The sequence below is a fragment of the Scomber scombrus genome, chromosome 11 (assembly GCF_963691925.1).
Source record: "Scomber scombrus chromosome 11, fScoSco1.1, whole genome shotgun sequence".
In the NCBI taxonomy this organism is placed as follows: domain Eukaryota; kingdom Metazoa; phylum Chordata; class Actinopteri; order Scombriformes; family Scombridae; genus Scomber; species Scomber scombrus.
The window spans coordinates 24,964,683-24,978,548 of record NC_084980.1 but is presented as its reverse complement, the minus strand read 5'-3'; the positions used below and the strand labels follow the sequence as shown (position 1 = coordinate 24,978,548).

Here is a 13,866-nt window from a genome sequence, read left to right as displayed (position 1 = left end):
CTTCCTCGCCCTCCTCCGGTTCTCACAATCATTAGGCTTATGTTATACTGGCGTGTAACCGGGGGCTTGTTTCGCTCTCCCTGTCATCCTCATGGGGTCGTGTGGGCAGGCCTTTTGGATCCTGGACTGATCTCAAGATGTTGCAGAGGGAAAAGTGCTACCAGCAGGGCCAGCGTAAAACATTTTGGGGGCCTTTAGCAGAATCTTACAACACTTGCCTGCCAACTTTTAAAAGAAATGGCATCATTGGACACAAAAACAAGAAATGTAACTTTTTTTTTTTAAATGACATGAAACCATGTCCAACATGAGTCCCAGTTTTTTTTGGAGGTGCCTTAGAGCTCTGGGAGCAACATTTGTAGTATAAAATAAAACAACTTAATTGTTAAACCAACATGTTTAGATAAAGTCAAATAAAGTTGTTCTTTATTGTTTGAATGTTGCTCAAGTTTTGACTTCCCCAGACTTTTTTTCCCTCTTCTACTGGAAATGAGTGAAATCTCTACTTGGCTTAGTTGCTATTTAGGTTACTATTGCCTACAACTATTAGCTAAACTGTAATGCAATAAAAAAAAGTTGTAATTATAACTAATTTAATAAAAATTTGAGTGCATGATGTAATAACTTTTTGCAGGATGTTACATTATGAAATTAGTGGGAACTCCTTATTAAAAAAAAGTTAAAACTTGCCATCAGTGGTAGGTAAATGGACTTTCATGCACCCTGTTCACATTTGGTTGTTTTTTGTGTGATCGGATCACAACTGAGCGGCACTAAATAAAAAGCATTAACATTATGATTCAATTACTCAAACCACTTCACAGGCTGGTCTGGGACGCATTTGTTCACATATTTTTTGCAGTGTAAACACTAAAGCGTCCTGATCATGGGTGTATTATAAGAGCTGGATAAGGCGCCACTGCTCAGTTTTGCAGCCGATTTTTTTCTCCCCCTAGTGGCCGCTCGTGCTACTGCAGCGAAGAATCCACCACCATTGTAAAAGAGGCATCTGTAAAACTGTTAACAGATCAATTATGACTCTGTGTATTATGAATTTTTGATCCATAGAGGTTTTATGTTAGTAAAATTTACATCGAGCCGAGAAAGCCAGCGGGGGAAACACTATTGAGCATATTTAGTGGGCCGCATACTGCAGAAGTGAACTTGGAAACTAGAAAGGAAGCTCTTTTTGGCATATTTTTGGCATATTTTTGCCATGGATCATGTATTATAAGAGCCTGATAGAGCTCCGCCACTCAGCTTTGCAATTTTTCCCAGTGATGCAGTGAAAAATGCCCCAAAAAGCATTCCTCATTGTGAAGGTGGGTGTGGTTTGGGTAGCCAGCTGGAGGAGAGAGAGAACCTCAGCAGGAGCAGCACCAGGTGAGTTGATTAGCTCAGCTGGGGTGAATTGACAAATGAACCTTTCTTTGTCTCTGCAGTAGTGGCTGGACTGGGACGAGCTGCACATGGAAAGTGCAACTGAAGACAAAGACTCAAAGTTTAAGTTTGGTTTTTGTGTTTTAAGTTTGTGTCATCAGTGGAAACGGGACTGGGCACTGGGCAGCCGCACATGGGAGCTCCATGACAGTTTAGTTTCAAATAAAAAAGGTCTAAATGGCACCTGCCTGTCTGTGGTATCTGCTGGGAAAAACCCTCTGTGGCAGCAACTCTACTGCACTCATAGCCCACCATAGTAAAAGAGACGCCTGTAAAACCATTGACAGTGACAAACCTCTTTCTATTATGAATTGATGGAGGTTTTATATGTATAAAACTTTCCTCAAACCAAGAAAAGTTATTTAAAAATCTGTGTCGTCACAATGTAAAGTCTGTGGGCCGAAGAGGAACTTGTGGATGGGGCCAGCAAGGGAAACATGACTGCACATATTCATATTCAACTTTTTTTGGTGTATGTACCAGCTGAGCAATTCTTATAGGCACCACTTTAGGTCGGGTATCCAGCTCTTTTAATACATCCGTGGTCGTGAAGCATCCCTGACAAGCACATTACAGGAAGATACGTCATGTAATCAGGACATAGTGGTTGTTTTGGTGACAGCACACCAACACCCAATGACTTTGTCCTACCAATTTCAACAGTTGGACAAACCTGTACATGTATGTTAGTTCTTGAGACATTTTTGTTTTCTTAGCGAGCCTGTGTCAAGCAAATCTGCTGCTTGTCTGCCTTTTGATCTTCCAGCACAAGTGACGTAGCAACCAAATGTGAACACAAGTGGTCAGCTGGACACCTTGGAGATGTATGATTACCCCAGGTATGAACAGCAGTATGTCTCAGCTGTACAGTTGATCACTGAAACTCATTTTAAAAAGTGTAAACAGCCTCGTAGCGTAACAATCAAACCTTCTATATAATTTGTCAAAAATCTACTGTAGATAACAAAATAATTACATGGCGCCTGTAAATCTGAATAAATATGTTGTTATATCTAATATTGCCCCCACTTGTGGAAAGCCATTAAAACTGCAGCTGCCATTAGAACCAACAAGGCATGCTGCAAAAATAAAGTCTAATAAACCTGCCAGGAATAAAGTTTGTATGTGTTAATTCCATAACTTTAGCCTATTCGACCACAACAGATTTGTTCCTCACAAACACAAACAGGTGGCAGTCTAACAGGAATTCAAAGACCACAACAACAGACTTTCAATCAACCCTAAATGCCAAATAAGTGTTAAAATAAGCTGTAACTCTGTTAGCTCTCACCCACTACAGGGACAAATGAAATCTGCCCTTAGATAAAGTCCTAAACAGTGTTAGAAATCAACTTCATTCTTAAATGAATCAAAAGAAAAAAACAAAAAACATATTGACCCAGGTGGTCGAGTGGTTGGAGCGCATGCCATATACACAGCCGACCCCGGTTCGAATCCCGGCCGGAGGTCCTTTGCTACATGTCACACACACCCCCCCCCCCCCCCCCCCCCCCCCATCTCATGTTTCCTGTCTGTCTACTGTTAAATAAAGGTGTCTATGCCAGAAAAAATCTTTAAAACAAAAAACATATTGACCTGTGTTTCCACTGTGCTGGTTAATGACAATGATACAGTGACAAAAAAACAACAAAAGCTTCACATACACTCACTGAGCACTTTATTAGGAACACCTGTGCAATCTAATGCAATTCAATACAACAGCTCTGCCACAAAGTCTTCTTTTACAAAGCTTATACAGAAAAATGATCATTATTGAGGTTGTAGTGGGTGCGGGTGGTGTACTAAAGTCCATTATAATTGAGTGTTTTGTCCATCCATTAATATAAATTAGGTTTTACATGTGATGAAGCTGTAATTAACCCTTACATACTGTTCATAGTCTGACTCATAATTAGTCTCTGCACCAAATCCAATTCATTAATTCCCCGTCAGTCATTAATAAATGACTAAATCAAATAAAAATGAATCATTCTGTTTGTCTTTTTTCCATAAGATTAATCATTCACAATCACTATTTTATGGTCCAGGAGAACATTTGATAGAATATGATGAATACAACATGTTTGAAAGCTGATTTTTCTTTTCAATTTTGTACATTTGCATAAAAATGTGTATCAGCTGCAGACTTTTTTTTTTAAATGACATATTTTATTTCCATTTTTGTATACTGTGGATCATTAGTCTAAAAGAAATGTGTATGTGGTGTTTCTACAGCTCTCAAATGTAAAAATTGGTCAAGTTTGACCCTGAACAGTAAGGGTTAATCCTGATTTTAACTGGTTAATAAAACTGAGCTTAAATTTAATAAAGTGTCACATTTCCAGTTGCTCAGACACAGCCTCAGAAATGAACTGTTTTGGGGGAAGGTGAAACTGTGCAGCTTAACGGCTTATAAATTGTTTAAGGGACTGCTGCGATGTGACGGATGAGTGCAACACGCAGGAGGAGCTGCTAAGTGTCAAGTTTATGGGCGGTTGGGAAGAAGGAGAACGACTGATTCTTGTGGATGTGTTGCCATCATGTGGTTAAAAGCAGAACAAGTTCAACGTAACTTCCCCCACAAACCTTCCCCAAGTCTACAGTAACTTTCCCCAAATGTCAGCTCTGCGTTTAGAGCCTGAGGGCACACATTTTTGTTATCAGCGGAAATGTTTTTAAAACTTCTTGATTGACAGACGCGTGTTCTGAGTCAGCAAAAGAGTGGAACTGATTGACTGACTGAACGGACGGCTTTAAGTAAAATAATGGAGGAAATACATTTGATTTGTGCTACATGAAAGTGTTTGAAGTTGTGGTATTCATGTCAAATTTGTAAATAAACAAGAGCAGGGATGAATGAATGAATTGATTCTACCCCCAAAAAAGTAATCATACATTATTTTCACAAATGGAAAATGCTTGATTGTAACATTTAAACAAAATTATACTTGAAAAATAAAAGACAATCCACATTTTAAAACATATATTATATATTAATATGTTCTTCCTCGGTAATAATAAGGTAATAGTGGGGGTGCTATTCTGATAATAAAGATTTGTAATAAAGAAGTAATATCATGGTAATAAGTAAAGTAATAAATAAGTAATAGCGTGGCACTAACAATGGGTTCATTTAGGTAATATAAGAGGAAAATGTTTGCTCTAATATTGTTTGTAAGGGCGTGAGAACAAAGTGATAATAATGAGGAAACACGTGTAAAAATAACAGTGAGGCGGAACTGTTTAGTAATAGTGTGAAATGTCGATAACGATACAATAACAAGATTATAATCATTTTTGAATGGTTTTGGATGAGATAAATGGTAATAAAGTGACATTAGTGGTGTTATAATAATGATAATAATGAGATAATACACTTGAATTACCTGGGGATCACACAAAAAGTATAACTACCCTTTTCTTAAGTTCAAGGCAGGTTCCAAATATTTCGAAATATAAGGTGTTTCAACATAAAGTGTTTCTGCTTTCCTCTGAGCAAAACTTTCTGTACACAGACATAACCCGAGCCCCTGGTAATACATTGGTAATAAGAAGTAACAATATTACTTCATAGTTACTCAGTACATGCCAGCACGGAGACGGACACACAGTCGTTCTGCCAAGCAACAAACAGTTTCAGCTTTTATACTGTAACTCCTAGTGGACATTTGAATAAGAGAGGACAAGAAAGTAATTAAGTAACACAGTAACAAAGTCATAAGATAATACAGGAACCAACCAAGGAATGCTGATAAGCTTTGCTGACCCACTAATAGATCAGAAAGGGTCGGTTTTACTACCGGGTGTCTTGTCTGATTAACAAAATGCCCGAGGCTTAGGTGTTTACAGAAGTTAAAAGGCACAACAAAATTCCTCACAACTGATAACACCCTGTTTAAGGCTCATTAATAGCTACACAGCGTTCATCCTGGAGTGAAAGCAAACTAGAGACTTTAAAAGTGTCTTAACAACTGCTGATCTGTGAGAAGAAAAAGAAATCATAGCTCAGTTTTGAATCATTTTACTATCTGCTGTTTAAAAATGAGTATAAAAGTATAAACGTGACATATAAACAGGAGTCATGCAAGCAAAATGATCAGATGTGTACTCAAATGGTTTGCAGAGTTATTTAAAGAAAACCTTGCACCCTAAAAAAAAAAGATTAAACCTTTTAATTTCTTTAGTTTAAACCTCCAGATCTGTACCATTTACTGTCATTAAAATAACATGTTCAAGTAAATCACTAATTGATCCCCACTGCTACAAATATGCAAGTCTTATTTTATTTATTCATATTTTTACTTATACATCATCAAAACCTTTATATCTGTGGTAGGTTTAATATATATTACCCTCACCCTAAAACACATGAACGCCAGTACAAGAAATAAAGCCTCTGAATAGAATCCAAGTAGTTGTTTATTTGTATGCTTATTAATTGTTACCTAGGCAACGACACATTTTTACACTTACACTAAATCTAATAAGTAAAGATATTATCAATATCACTGTTACACACAAACTGAAATCAAATCAAATAAATCTCACATTAATTATTGATAGTAAAATACAAAAAAATTGAGAAAACGTATTTATTTTTTATTTATTTTGTATATTTCAATAGTTTACTTATGTACTGATTTATGTGATTAAGGTTTAGTTTTTTCGTTGAAACCTTTTTGTTAATTGAAATACGAAGTGTGGCAGAGGATTCATTTGTTCACTTATTTTGATAAACTAAATATTAAAGTACCAAAACTTTAAGTATATAGTATCAGTCAACTTTTGAATGAAGGACATTTACTTGTAGCAGCGTATTTCTGTCACTTCAGTAAAATAACTGACATTATTACTCCACCTAAATTATCTCATCATCATGATCAGTGCTTCAGGCTTCAGCTTCTCCATTTCACACCCCGTCTACAAAAATAACAGGTAACTCTATCTGATCATCTCCATTGTTTCTGCACTGATGTGAAAGCGTGACGTCACTCTGCACAGGCCCGTTCTGCAGACAATGGATGCAATGGATGGACAGAAACCAACTCATTCACTCAGTTCTTTGGGTTTCTCCTCATTTCTTCACTTCTTCTCCCCCATCGGAAACCAGCATTCCTGTCGGTTTCAGAGGCCTGTACGAACTAGTGGGGGTGTGAATTTTTATGTGCGTGTGTGCTAACTTTTTTGCATGTTTGCACTTGTGTGTGTGCGTGTGTGTGTGTGTGTGTGTTTGTGTGTGCGTGCTCAGTAACAGGAGGCTTGTGCAAGCATTTGAATCACCATATTCCTCTGTTTCCTTTACATTACGCAACACTTGACTCAGATAGAGTGAAAAGAACCTCGAGACATGCATTTTGATATTTGACACGTGACATGTTTTAAGGACTAAAGCCTATTTGCTTAACAACAATAACAAAAAAACAAAAGAGCATTAAGCATTAAAGCATAAATACCACAGACTAATTGTTTGTGGAATATATGTATATAGAGAGAATATACAGTAAATAAGAGGGAAGGAAGGAGAGTGAGAGTTTTTAAGGAAGGACACACCTCTCTGCCTCCCTCTGTCTAATCGCAGCATGTTGCAGCCTGTGGGGCAGGACATGATTCGGTTTATTATGAAGTGAGCTCACAGAAACTGTCCCACAAGGGAGAAGAGCCACTATAAGAGGCGGACAGAGCAGAGAGCAGCAGCGGGATAACAAACAGAGAGACATCACCTCCTTTTAAAGGTCAGTTATTAACAAGACGTTGATGGGAAAACTATCAACTCCTTGATTTAGTTTGGACTTCTTCCCTTATCTTCTCATCCTCATTCACATTCTCTATTCTGTGTTGCATTCCTATTCATTTTTTCCCCAACTTAAGATAATTATTTACTTTTCCTGACTTGATTATTTGGCTAAAATGATGAATTACAAAACCATGACTCAGTATTTTAATACTTTGGACTACAGACTAAGACCACTGTTATTGTTTACTGGCAAGAAGATTGCAGCGTTGTGATGATTTTAAGACATCTTTTTAAGTTTTGTTTTGTTGTTGTCATACCCAAAGATCAGAAAAGAGCTTTATTGCTCTAAACTTTCCAATGTATCAGTCTCTATTACATTATTAGACCTTATTTTGTAATGTAAACACAAATACGCAGATGTTTTTTTCTGCCTTGAGCGCTCTGTTCATTGCAACAGTATTACACTGCAATATATCTATTGCAACATTATTAAGTCATAATCAACAGATCTTTGTGCTTTTAATTGAATTTAATGGGAGCACAGTCCTGCATGGGTGTAACAGTTCAATAAGTTTATTGAGATTTTTAAACTCTTTTCTTATAAAAAAAATGTTGTGATTTTTGAGAAACAATGCTTTCACCTGACAGCATCGATGCTTAGACTTGCTCGTCCGTTGCATTTCTCAATAGTGATGTAAGTCTGCCTTTAATTCCCCCTTGTTTACTCCTTTATTCTCTTATAAAACCACCGGGGGAATATAAACCGTTTGCTTTTGTGGAACCAGAGCAAGGAAATTAGGACTTAATCAGGAAATAAGGACCTGATGTCTTATCTTATTTTGTGATATGATCATCTTCTGAGCCAATTACCTTCTCTCTACATCATGCATGTTTTATTCTTCCACTGTCCCCAGTGTATTATAAGTCAGAGTTGGTCACGGTATGTAACATCTTTTACTACCGTGTGTAAATTTACTATGTTATTACTCAGAGGTCAACATTTTGGGACCTCTGCATTCTGTGGTCCTGGTTTCCATGTGAAAGTGAGGACAGTGAGAAAGACTCCGGGGAACAGAGGACGAAGAACAGAGGATAACATGAATCAAAGACTGTGTCGAAACACTGCTGTTGTTATACTCTGCACTACTAATTTGTGACGTGTTTAAGCATGCTGTGTTTCAGTTTGAGCTACACTGTTTGGCTAAGGGGTCTGATGTGAAATATTTTAGAGGTTACGTCAGGATGGCAGCCGTCCTCTAGCTCTGTAAACAGATCATCAGAGGGCAAATATGTGCTACTGGATATTCTTCAATTTATGGTGAACTATTTTCTCTATCGTCATCTTAATTTTTTTAAACGTAGGTACTCTCAGGGGTCGAGTAACTCAGCTCTGATCTGGATAAGACACCATATGAAATGACGACACCAACCTGCATACTTTAACCCTTTTCTCTTTTACTACCTCTTTTTGTCATGCGGTTAGAAATCATTTCCTTCAAGAGGAAATTCAAATTTACCGTCTTTATCCTGTGAATTTAAAAGAAGAGTGACACAGTCCACATCACGCAGGCATTTAGTAACAATATTACACATTAAGAAGTGTGGAAAAACACTGACGAAGATAATTACATACTGTGCATTTATAAGAAAGAGGTTAGCATTTGAGAAATATGCTTCAGGAAAAACATGACTGAGAGCTGGATTTAGGATGTGTTTAGCACAGCTTAGCATAAACACTGGATGCTTGGAGAAATAGCTACCCAGGCTTGGTCTAAAGTCAAACATGTGCCTACCAGGCTCATTAAATACAACATTGTATCTCATCTGTTTAACGTGTGCACAAACAAGAACAACAGGGCTTGTGGGCGAAGAAGTTTGAAGCTTGAAGTTTGTTTTTTTTGCACAATAATAAGACAAAAAGAAAAAGATAAAGAGATAACAACAAAAGAAAGGTGCATGGTAGCAGCAAGAAACCCAAAAGGGCTTCTACCTATATTAAAATTCACAAGTTAAATTAAAAACAAGTCACTATGAAATAGGAAAAAAAAGAATAATTACCATAAAAATAAAGCAAAATTATAATAATATTAAAAATAAAAATGTAAAATAAAACAAAAGTGTAGAAATGTGTGTGTGTGCGTGCATGTGTGCGTGTGAAGAAGAAGAAGAAGAAGAAGAAGAAGAAGAAGAAGAAGAAGAAGAGGAAGAAGAAGAAGAAGAAGAAAATGCCTCAATACTTATCTACCACTGAAATCGCACATTGTCATTTTTTCTACTTCTGTTTGTGCACAGAACAAACAAATGAAATACGATTTATATAAAAGCTTTAGAGGTTCTGGTAGACACATTTTTTCTGACTGTGGACAAAGCCAAGCTGTGATTTTGGAGGGAGATTCGAGTTGAAGCTAGCCAGTGAGCCAGTAGCTTCAACATGTAACTCCTTCTAAAACTAAAAATTGTTGTTTTTGTTTTCACACAGGTTAAAAAATGGTTATATAATGACTCAGTTGCACTTTATATTTGTTGGTAGGCTTTGTCGACAGAGTCAGGTAAACATGTCTTTATGTTAAGCTAAGCTAATCACCGTCTGTCTCCCGCTCAACACAGACGTTCGATTGATATCAATGTCTTCACCTCAGTCTCATAGAGAAAGTAAACAACCGTATTTTGCTAAATGTTTTCTTCTTCTTTCTCTTTCTTCTTTCATATTTGAGTGTTTGAGATTTTCTGAACAAACGGGAGCTCAGCTACACTCAACTCATGTTTCAATATTCTTTAAAATTTCACACAGACTAGTCGTAGAAAGGCATCCACATGTTTCTCTGACTTTGAATATTTAGCGTTTAACCAAAACTGAACTTTAAAGCGCATTGACTCTGTTTTAACTTTATTTATGTCCTCATTATCAAAAACTCCTAGCATGAACGGCAGAACAACCTTATTGCCTCCTACGGAAAATTTCACAACTTTGGGAAACCCAGAGGATGACAGCGTTGTCAGCAACGACTTCTCCACGGCCTTGGGCGCCCTCATCCTCGGCCTGGTGTTCCTCCTGGGTGTCCCTGGCAACTTGTTCATCATATGGAGCATCCTGGCACGGGCCAAACGATACTCGGTCACCACCATGCTCATCCTCAACCTGGCGTGTGCCGACGGCTTCATCATGGCCCTCACCATCTTCTTCATCATCTACCTGGCCAAGCAGCAGTGGGTCTTTGGTAACCCCATGTGTAAACTGCTGTTCTACCTGTGCAACGCCAACATGTACGCCTCCATCTTCCTGATCACGCTGATGAGCGTGCACCGGCTGGTGGCCGTGGTGTTTCCGTTGAAAGTGACCTTTCTGTTCAGGAAGAAGATCGTGCTGAGGGTGCTCATTAGCATGTGGGTGCTGGTGATGGTCATGTCAGTCCCCTCCTTGGTGTTTCGAAATGTTCGACTAGACAAAGACGAGATGAATAAAACAAGACTGGTGTGTGCGCCCGAACACGAACTTCCTCGACATGTAAGTAGAGTAAACACGGTTATTAACTTTCTTGCAAAGAGTTGGGTGACAAGCTCGATACCGCTTTCTTTTTCATGAGTCATATTAATCATCTCACTCAACAAGAAAACAAATTACTAATCCCACATCCCATATCCCAATTTTTGAGGAATCATAGCTGTGGCGTGCACAGACTTGAAAGGATTGGATGGGTCAGACAGTTGTGAGATGAGTGTTTGCAGGTGTTAACGACATGCGAGCATTCACGTGACGTCATGATCCGCCAATTCAAGAAGGTTGTATGATAAGATAAGACATTCCTCTATTAGTCCCACAATGGGGAAATTTGCATTATTACAGCAGCAACGTGGACAGTAAAATAGAACAAAAGAGCAGCAATAAGACAGAGAATAAAGAACAATAAAATAGTACAAATAACAATCAGAACAGTAATAGTAAAAGATATATAATAAAATAATCTTGACATTATTTACAAGAGTAATATATTAACTGAGATGGTGATATGAAGGTTAAAAGCACTATGCATTGACAAAATTACATTAGAGCCGTTAAATTTGGATTTAATTACATTGAACAACACACTTTGGCTGATGTGAGGTGTCATTGTTTGCTTTTTTTTCAGACACTCCTTTATTACTAAGTGCCGGATATATTGTTATATTCACATATATATATTATATATATGCTTTAAATGTACTTTCAATGAAAATTCAAAGCACTAAAAGCACAAAAAAAATCTTGATTTATTGGTAAAATCCGTCAAAAAAGAAGGATGGAAAAGCACAAGTGTAAATAGTTAAATTAAAGGACAAGTCCGCAACTTTTAAAGTATGTCTTCAATCAATACTCAGGTACCCAAATGAGCACTGAAATTGTTTTTTCTTGCCATAATAATTCCTCCTGTTCATACTAGCTATTAAAAGATCCCTTCATAATGCACTTACACTGAACATTTGAAGGAGATCATTTTAAAAGTGAGTTTTAAAAAGGAGGAATGATTACAGTGAGGTAAATCTATTACACACCTGATCATTGTTTTAAGACCAACTTGAAACATTTGGAACCTTTTTGGAGCCTTTCATTGTGGGATAATTAGCAAAAAGTAGTCTGAATTGCTCTGGATATGACTTTTAAAGGACATAAAGTAAATGAACAAAGTGTTTTAGATACAGAGCAGATATTGCACGTTATTTCTGTCACGTTGTTACGACTTACTGTAAGAGATTAGTGAGATCAGGTTCCTCATTACCAAATAGTGCATTGTTTTCTTCTTCCTTAAATGCTAAAATGTTCCACGGAAAGAAGAAAAAGACATCCACAAATATGGCAACGTACAAACAAACATTTAAAAAAAAGAAGCATTTATTTTGAGAACACCTCTCCTACACATTAAGGTCTGTTTACAGCTGTCGGGGAGTACTACTGTGCATGGGAACTAGTTATTTAAAGCTTTTTGTGGCTTCTGAGGGAGCTGCATGAAGTTTTATAAATGGCCTCATATCACTTGTAATGTAGTCTTGACAAGGAAGAAGAAGAGTGTCTAAAGTAAAACTATCTCTCGATATCTCTGGTTCTGCTGCATCGATTTATTGAAGTATAATACTAAATCAGTGAAATGCTCTTTTAAAAGAGTCTCTTCATTGATAGCTGTCTGGTTTGTGGAACTTAAAAATACTCCTACATTTAAGATTTGAACATTTATTACCTGCATTTTCTTCTAGAGACAACACCTGGGTTTTACAAACATGCCATGACAAAAATACTAAAACCATTTAACAGTTATACACGCAGGGACTTTGCTCAGTTTTGCATAAAAGTTTTTAAGTATCAGCTTTGTTTTATGAATGAACACAAGCTCCTGCATGTTGTTCTTGCTCTCCGCCTGCTCTGCTGTGTTTTGACAGATCCGTTCATGTCCGCAGAGGTCCATGCTGTCATTAAAGTGAACATCTGTTTTTTTTTGTTTTATGCAGGTGAGGTTTCAGTACGCCTTTGAAACCGTGGCAGGATTCATACTCCCTTACGCAGTCATCGTAACCAGCTACGTCCTCATCCTGAAACGTTTGAGGCAGACCAAGTTCCGCCGTAACGTCCGCAGCGAGAAATTCATCCTGGCTATTGTGGTGATGTTTGGCCTTTTCTGGCTGCCGTACCACGTTATCAACATGATACAGGTGTGTGAGAGGGGCGTGTTCGCAGTATCTCTAACACCATAAATCTCACTACATGCTTTTAGATAAATGATCATGACCTTTTGAGTGACTTTGTTAGTCGGTCTGTTTTAGGTGGCGGCTGAGTGGTACAACGAAAACTCATCAACAAGAGAAACGTGAGTAACGGATGCTTTTCATACTTTTCACCCAAGATCTCACACAAATATTTTCACCGACACATAGTAAGAAATAACACTATAAAACAGTTATCTTTGAAAACCTAGGATTTATGCATTAGAAAATGTTAACCCCTTACATACTGTTCAGGGGCAAATTTGGCCCATTTTTCATTTGGAAGCTGAAAAATCATTTTTTATTTCCATTTTTGTATACTGTAGGTCACATTAGGAAAAACCCAGCTAACAGAAATGTGTACAGGGTGTTTTTATATCTCTCAAATGTAAAAAAAAAAAAAAAAAAAAAGAAGAAAAAAAAGGTTAGATTTGAAGTAACTAGCAACGATGGCTGTGAAAAAAGTGTAATCCAGTAATATTTCCCTCTGAAATGTGGTGTAGTATAAGTATAAAGTAGCACAAAATGTAAATACTCAAGTGTACCTCAGATGTGTACTTGTATACAGCAGTAAATTACATTTGCACTAATAAATGTACTTAAATTGTGGTCTAAGATGTTTGTTTGTCTGCAGATTGGATTATATCGCTAAATCCAGTCGTGCGGTGACGTCGGCTCTGGCCTTCATCAGCAGCTGTGCCAATCCTGTCCTCTACACCTTCGCTGCAAAGTCCTATATTAGGCAGAACGGCTTCGCCTTCATGGCTCGACTCTTCGAAGGCATTTCACAAGACCAATCGGGAAATAAGAAGAATCGGTTCACGGGAAAAACCACAATGGGAACCAGTAACGCTGATTCCAATTCGGCTAATTGTGCCGCACAAAACGGGGACGTCGAATGAACTTTGAGTGTAAAGAGAGCGATCTAAAACTACACTTAAAGGCAACATATGAGCTGTGTT

The 13,866-nt window shown here is 37.6% G+C and overlaps 1 protein-coding gene across 1 annotated transcript; it reads left to right on the top strand.

Annotated features, from left to right (window-relative positions):
* Positions 1–7,112: 7,112 nt before the first annotated feature.
* ltb4r2b (leukotriene B4 receptor 2b) lies at positions 7,113–13,806 on the top strand. The gene is made up of 5 exons (XM_062428244.1): positions 7,113–7,172; positions 10,094–10,679; positions 12,653–12,853; positions 12,965–13,008; positions 13,539–13,806. Exons 2-5 carry the CDS (start codon positions 10,095–10,097, stop codon positions 13,804–13,806), a joined length of 1,098 nt encoding a protein of 365 aa, XP_062284228.1. The 5' UTR covers positions 7,113–7,172; position 10,094.
* Positions 13,807–13,866: the final 60 nt, after the last annotated feature.

What these genes read in the sequence shown, in the direction of transcription:
- ltb4r2b (XM_062428244.1), top strand. Translation starts at nt 10,095, where the DNA reads ATGAACGGCAGAACAACCTTATTGCCTCCTACGGAAAATTTCACAACT. An exon ending in AACACGAACTTCCTCGACAT is followed by an intron (nt 10,680 to 12,652) that starts GTAAGTAGAGTA and finishes TGTTTTATGCAG; the next exon opens with GTGAGGTTTCAGTACGCCTT. An exon ending in ACGTTATCAACATGATACAG is followed by an intron (nt 12,854 to 12,964) that starts GTGTGTGAGAGG and finishes GGTCTGTTTTAG; the next exon opens with GTGGCGGCTGAGTGGTACAA.